At 37.2% G+C, this 6,219-nt stretch overlaps 1 protein-coding gene across 1 annotated transcript; it reads left to right on the top strand.

Moving 5' to 3' along the window:
- Positions 1–418: 418 nt before the first annotated feature.
- Positions 419–4,188, top strand: LOC139898278 (uncharacterized membrane protein At1g16860-like). The gene is made up of 5 exons (XM_071881007.1): positions 419–521; positions 1,271–2,203; positions 2,664–2,819; positions 2,935–3,146; positions 3,647–4,188. The coding sequence occupies exons 2-5, from the start codon at positions 1,340–1,342 to the stop codon at positions 3,837–3,839; spliced, it is 1,425 nt and encodes a 474-aa protein (XP_071737108.1). The 5' UTR covers positions 419–521; positions 1,271–1,339; the 3' UTR covers positions 3,840–4,188.
- The last annotated feature ends 2,031 nt before the right edge of the window (positions 4,189–6,219 follow it).

The raw sequence follows: 6,219 nt of genomic DNA, 5'->3' as shown, positions 1-6,219 counted from the left end.
AACCACGTTAAATCCTGTGTCGTTTATATTTATCTGTGTCGTTTATATTTATCTTTATCGTGTTATGCTTTATTATTCGTTTATCGTTCGTGAGTGTGGTGATTACTGATTAGTATAAATCACATGTCTTGTTTGGGTACTAAATCCTAACATAGTGATATAACCATATTTTTTGATACTATCGAACTTTTGCATAAGTTGTATGTACAGTTCAACTTGATAGTGTTCAAATTACCTGTTATTGTACAAATTTGATAAATTTATCATTGTTGAAAATATTAGCACACTGAGTGAATATTTCCTAGGGGCCATTCTTGTCAATATCGTAAGAAAGAAGTCAAATAAAGGAAAAAAGGTGAAAAACAAGGTTATTAGGGCAAATATATATAAACATGTATAGTTGTCTACTATTATCCTCACTACTAGTGTGTAGTTTCCTTACTGTTGCCCTTGCAAACAAACAAACCCCTCATTTTATCTTCTCTCTCATGATCAACCATGTTTACAGTTCGTCACTCCAGGTATGCAAAAGATACTATCTTTCACATCCCCTTTTAATTTTATGCTATTTCGATTGGTTACAAATCTTAAGGGCTTTGTAATTTCATTTCTATTATCATGCTACATTCATCTTTAATTTTGGTAAACCAAGTTTTTGCCTTTTTTACATATTTGGATTTCAATGTGATAATGAAGAATACCCAGTTGCTAAATTTGTGATTTTGAAACTTAATTTACTTTATTTTAAAGAAAAATGGCGTATTTTGCTGTGTATGTGTTTCTTCACATTTTGTTATTCATTCTGGATCTATGAAATGTGTGTAACTGCTCTTGAATATATGAAATCCGTTCTAATCTGTTGGTGTATTTTGAATTTGTAGTAGCTTTTCTTTTGCTGTAAGTTGGATCTGGATTTAATTTGAGTTCACCTAATTAGGTGAAAATTTGCCTTTTTCGCCATAAATGTTTAAAAGGTTATAAAATTTCTTATCTCATATAGTTTCTAGTTTTGTTAATAAAATCTCAGTAATCAGACTAATATGTAGCATTTGTTAGGATTCTACTTTTTTTTTTTATTTTTTTTATTTTTTTTTTATTTTTATAATATCTATTTTAGATTTTAGATTAGAGGATGGTTTTAGGTTTTATTCCTTCTTGTTTGAATCTGTGAAAGTGAAATAACTGCAGTGTAATGTAGTGTGTTGTATATTGATTTATGGGTTGTTTAAATGTTCAAGAACAATGCTAATGATGTAATAATATTGTGTAGGTTTGATCATATATAGAAATTGTTAGCTTCCAAATTCAAATCAGCTTTTGTTACCCAAGATCTTCACCAATGAGTTCTCGATTTCCGTCTCATCAGTTAAACAATGGGTTATACGTATCGGGTCGACCCGAACCACCAAAAGAAAAAGCAGCTCCGACAATGTCCTCCACCGCAGTTCCTTACACTGGCGGCGACATAAAAAAATCCGGCGAACTCGGAAAAATGTTCGAAGGACCACGAAAATCAGGACAACTAACAAGCGGCCCGTTAAGATCCGGGCCTATCACCGGTGGGTCCACTGCTCACTCGGGTCAAATATCATCAAACTCCATGACCCGTATGAGTTCATTATCAGGAAATGTTCCCGGGTCAACTTCTATGAAAAAGACCAATTCGGGCCCGTTAAATAAACACGGAGAACCGATAAGAAAATCGTCCGGGCCTCAAGGTGGAGGTGTGACTTCTCGACAAAATTCCGGGCCTCTCCCTCCGGTTCTGCCTGCAACCGGCTTAATAACGTCCGGGCCAGTTTTGTCTGGCCCGCTTAACTCATCGGGTGCACCCCGAAAGTCATCGGGTCCACTTGACTCATCTGGGTCAATCAAATCACGAACCACATCAATGGTTAAAAACCCGGCCGTTACCCATTTGACCCAAGAGAGTTCACATTCGTTCTTTAGGAGTTTTCCAAAGATAGTTTTTTGGTCAATGGTTTTGTTGTTTGTGATGGGTTTTATTGCTGCGGTTTTTATACTTGCAGCTGTCGGTAATCCTATTCTTCTTGTTGTTGTTGTCGTTTTGTTTGCTATTGTGAGTCTTGCGTTTTCTTGGAACGTTTATCGGGGTAAAAAAGCCGTCATTACGTTTATTACTCAGTACCCTGATTCTGAGCTTCGAACTGCAAAAGATGGCCAGTTCGTTAAGGTTTCCGGGGTAAGTTACACACCCACATACATATATATTGTTATGGTTATCAAATATATTGTATTCTTATTCTTTACATAGTATTAGTGTTGTAGAACTCGGATTACTCAGCGAGTACTCAGTGTTTGCAACTCGGGGAGTACTCAATTAAGTACTCAGTCAATCATGGTCAAATCTTGGTCAAATCATGGTCAAAACTTGGTCAAAACCCGGTCAAACTTAGGATTACTAGGAAAATCGTCGAAAACTCGTGATTATTCAGAAAATTGATCAAAATTCAGTAAAAATCGGTCAAAGTCAAACTTGGTCAACATCTTAACATCTGTGTACTCCCGAGTTTTCGACTGCTCCCCGAGTAGTGATATTTACAACCTTGCATAGTATAACAACAACAACTACATGTTAGTAACATCTTTGTCTAAAAATGCTTATACTTATTAAGTAAATCTTGAATCTTGATTTCTTGAAGGTTGTTACTTGTGGAAACGTACCATTAGAGTCATCATTTCAACGTGTTCCTCGATGTGTTTATACGTCCACAAGTTTATATGAATATCGAGGCTGGGATTCAAAAGCTGCCAACCCCACACATCGTCGTTTCACTTGGGGCGTTCGTTCTATCGAGGTGAATCTAACAATCTAAATTTTAGGTTTTAAACATGTGACTAAGTAACTTATTATAACTGATAATTTGTAAAGTATCTTTTGCATAACTTTTTTTTTTTTTTTTTAATCTGCAGAGGCATGTTGTGGATTTCTATATATCTGATTTCCAGTCTGGGTTGAGGGCGTTAGTTAAGACCGGTTATGGCGCTCGCGTAACTCCGTATGTTGAGGAATCTGCTGTTATTGACATCGATCAGTCGAATAAAGATATGTCCCCACAGTTCATAAGATGGTTATCTGATAGAAGCCTTTCGAGTGATGATCGTGTAATGCGACTCAAAGAAGGGTATGTTTGTAATTTAGCCTCTCGTTTTTGTGCTTATCTTTTGCATGTAAAAAGAAAAGATCCAATCTTTTTCGTTCTCACCACTTTAAATTCTTGCAAAAACATCTGCAGTGAAGTAATTTTTCGTTTTCTATAACTCTCATATCATTTCGATCCTTTTCAAATAGGTGACACTTTTGACTCATGTAGTTATAAATAAATGGGTCAATTTAATGTTTATTCTAGTAATGGGTTAAAATAGTAGAATAAAACAGTTTTGAATAGTAATGGGTCAAATAGGGTTGTAAGTAGTAATGGGCTGTAGTGTACCTTTAAAGCATACAAGTTCATCATAAGTTATTAATTACTGTTTTTTTTCTCCCTGTAATCATACCCGAAACACCAATTGTTTGAAAAAGAAACTGAAAATATTGGACAAATATGCTTCAGGTCAACCAGAGTACCCGCACTATTTGTAATCTACTTATTACTTTTTTTTTTTTTTTTTTTTTGAAACATAGGTACATTAAAGAGGGTAGCAGCGTGAGCGTAATGGGCGTAGTCCAAAGAAACGATAACGTATTGATGATCGTACCGCCACCCGAGCCAGTTCCAACCGGATGTCAATGGACTAACTGTACTCTTCCTGCAAGTCTCGATGGCATCGTTTTAAGATGTGAAGACTCATCGAATCATGACGTTATTCCTGTGTAGCGTTTTGCTACTGGTAACATAAATTTCAAGTGAAAGATGATTATTATTAGGTGTATAGTTTGGTTTTGTTACATCACCCAGTATCTTGTTTGGGAGTGTTTTGTTAACGGTGTGATTATATGGAGGATTTGGTGGTAAATTTTATACCTTTTTTTTTTTTTTTTTTTTTTTTCAGTGAGTAATGTTTTAACTTTTAAGGAATCTGAAATTTTTGTGGTGGAATTATATGGTTCATTACTTATGGGTCAGGTTGCATCACGGCTAAAGCCGAAATGGGTCAGATGTGTAATAACTTTGTAACTTTGTTTCGAAAGTCTGTCTTTTTTTAATCCTACAAGCATTTATAATATTTTAAGATCATGTTTGTTGGTATGGAAATATTCTGTTATCTTGTATTCTTAGCAATTGTTTATGGTTGTTTAAACTTAGTTATTCTGGTTTTATGTTTTTTTGTACCTTCAGGGGTTATCAGCAATTGTTATTTGATGCATGTATGGGCTTTGGCTGTAGCATTGTGGTTTTGATTTAGAGTGGGTGGTGGACTAAAATGACGATAAATTTCAAGTGCTAAAATGTATGGGTAATTAATACTTGCTGCATCAATTTCTTTTATTTATTTTTTCACTTTGATGCATATGTTATAGTTTTTGATAGTGAACCCTTTGGTATGCTAATAACCACTTCGTTGACGAAGCAAACACTGAACATAGGGGTCACAAAGACACTCACACTTGCTAGCTGTCTTATGAACCTCAAAGTCAAGGTAGGAAAACTATTCCTAGCTCCGCAGCATGCATATGCAACTAAGGAAAGGGACAGCTTTGCTTTCCCTTTGTAAGAAGCCCTTTTGGAAAAGTCAACTAAACTTGACAAAATGCATGGGAACTAACATGACCTCAAAAAATGGTATTATCTCTCCATAATCTGATAGATCTTTTGAAGAACTAATTAATCGGACGAGAATAGATAGAGTCCCGTTCTACATGTCAATACCGGCAACAATGAAATTTATAGTAAGAGGAAAATCCGTCGATTCAAAAATCATGAGGGTTTCAAGTCCCTCTATCCCCAAAAAGACCATTTGATTCTCTAATTATTTATCGTATCCTTTTTCTTGTTTCCTTTAGCAAGCCACATCTTGCTACCTTCGGGGAATCGCCAACAAGAGTGTAAATTCTTTACATTCACCCCTGTTAGTTATCTATGTGATTAGAACTACATAACCTTATCTCTACGATAAGGCTAGCTGGAAAGTGTACAAACAATTGGCGTCATCCGGGGACACACACCAATATAAACTTTCTTTGAAAAAGTGCGAAATCTACACCATGGTTGATCCGATCACTTTCCATCTGGGTTCACCCCACCCATAGAGACACCCATCTCAAACCAAACTCAACTAGAATTCGCAACGGTGGGGACTGTCACCCAAACACCATTCACCCCTGCTGCATTCATCTCCACAAACTGCTATGGCTCAACTTCGGCAGAGCCACCGCCATTAATAGACAAAACATTCATACTGAAAAATTATGATCGTATTAGGTCAGTTATGAAGGACTTACGAGCAACCATCATTCTTCAAAGCCGATAAACTCGTACCTACGAAAGCGAAGAGTATGACGAGGAAAGGGAAACGGAGGCTCCACCCAACCGAAACTCAACCAACCAATTCACTGGTCCAATGACACAGCAAATCGGAGTTACAAACACATATTAGCCGCCAGTAACCTCCGAAGGTATTGATGCACCTCCTTATACTCATAATGTGGTAACTATAGCCACTCCTTCGCTGCCCCAAGTACCAAATAGCTATATCCCACCCCCACACCATAGCTTGGGTGGACCAGTACACCAAAAGCAGCCTACGTGGACCAAAGAAACACCATACATGGCTCCAAATCCACCCTTCGTGGGGGACAATACAAGTAGTGGCTCCGCTAGCATCCTATTACCTTCGAGAACTCATCCATATCATTACCAAACAAGGAACGTACCTCCAAACACAATACAAGCTGGCTGGCAGTATCCACCTAACCAGAACCAATGAGGAAATCCCTATGTCCAAAACAACTTTGGTATAAATCCACACATCCTTATCACGCTAGATACCGACAACTTTTGGAGAAACCAAAAAACTCCCTTTGTGCCAAGCATCCACTATTGTTTGTTCCCCACCGGAATGAAAATACCGGCTCAGTAAGGATATTACGAAGGGAAAGACGACCCTGGTGACTTCTTGAACATATTCGAAGGCGCGTCAAGAATGTCAAAATGGGACGTACCCGTGGATTTCAATGCCTTTTCCTACATGTTAAGGGAGATGCATGAGTTTGGTTCGATTCTCTTCCCAAAGACTATGTTTCTAGCTTTGATGACT

The sequence above is a fragment of the Rutidosis leptorrhynchoides genome, chromosome 3 (assembly GCF_046630445.1).
Source record: "Rutidosis leptorrhynchoides isolate AG116_Rl617_1_P2 chromosome 3, CSIRO_AGI_Rlap_v1, whole genome shotgun sequence".
Lineage (NCBI taxonomy): Eukaryota > Viridiplantae > Streptophyta > Magnoliopsida > Asterales > Asteraceae > Rutidosis > Rutidosis leptorrhynchoides.
Note: the sequence above shows the minus strand (reverse complement) of the source record. Positions and strands in the feature narration are given on the sequence as shown.

Coding starts and splice junctions, on each gene's coding strand:
- LOC139898278 (XM_071881007.1), top strand. CDS start 1,340: ATGAGTTCTCGATTTCCGTCTCATCAGTTAAACAATGGGTTATACGTA. Junction 2,820..2,934: donor GGGGCGTTCGTTCTATCGAG/GTGAATCTAACA, acceptor TTTAATCTGCAG/AGGCATGTTGTGGATTTCTA. Junction 3,147..3,646: donor GTAATGCGACTCAAAGAAGG/GTATGTTTGTAA, acceptor TTTGAAACATAG/GTACATTAAAGAGGGTAGCA.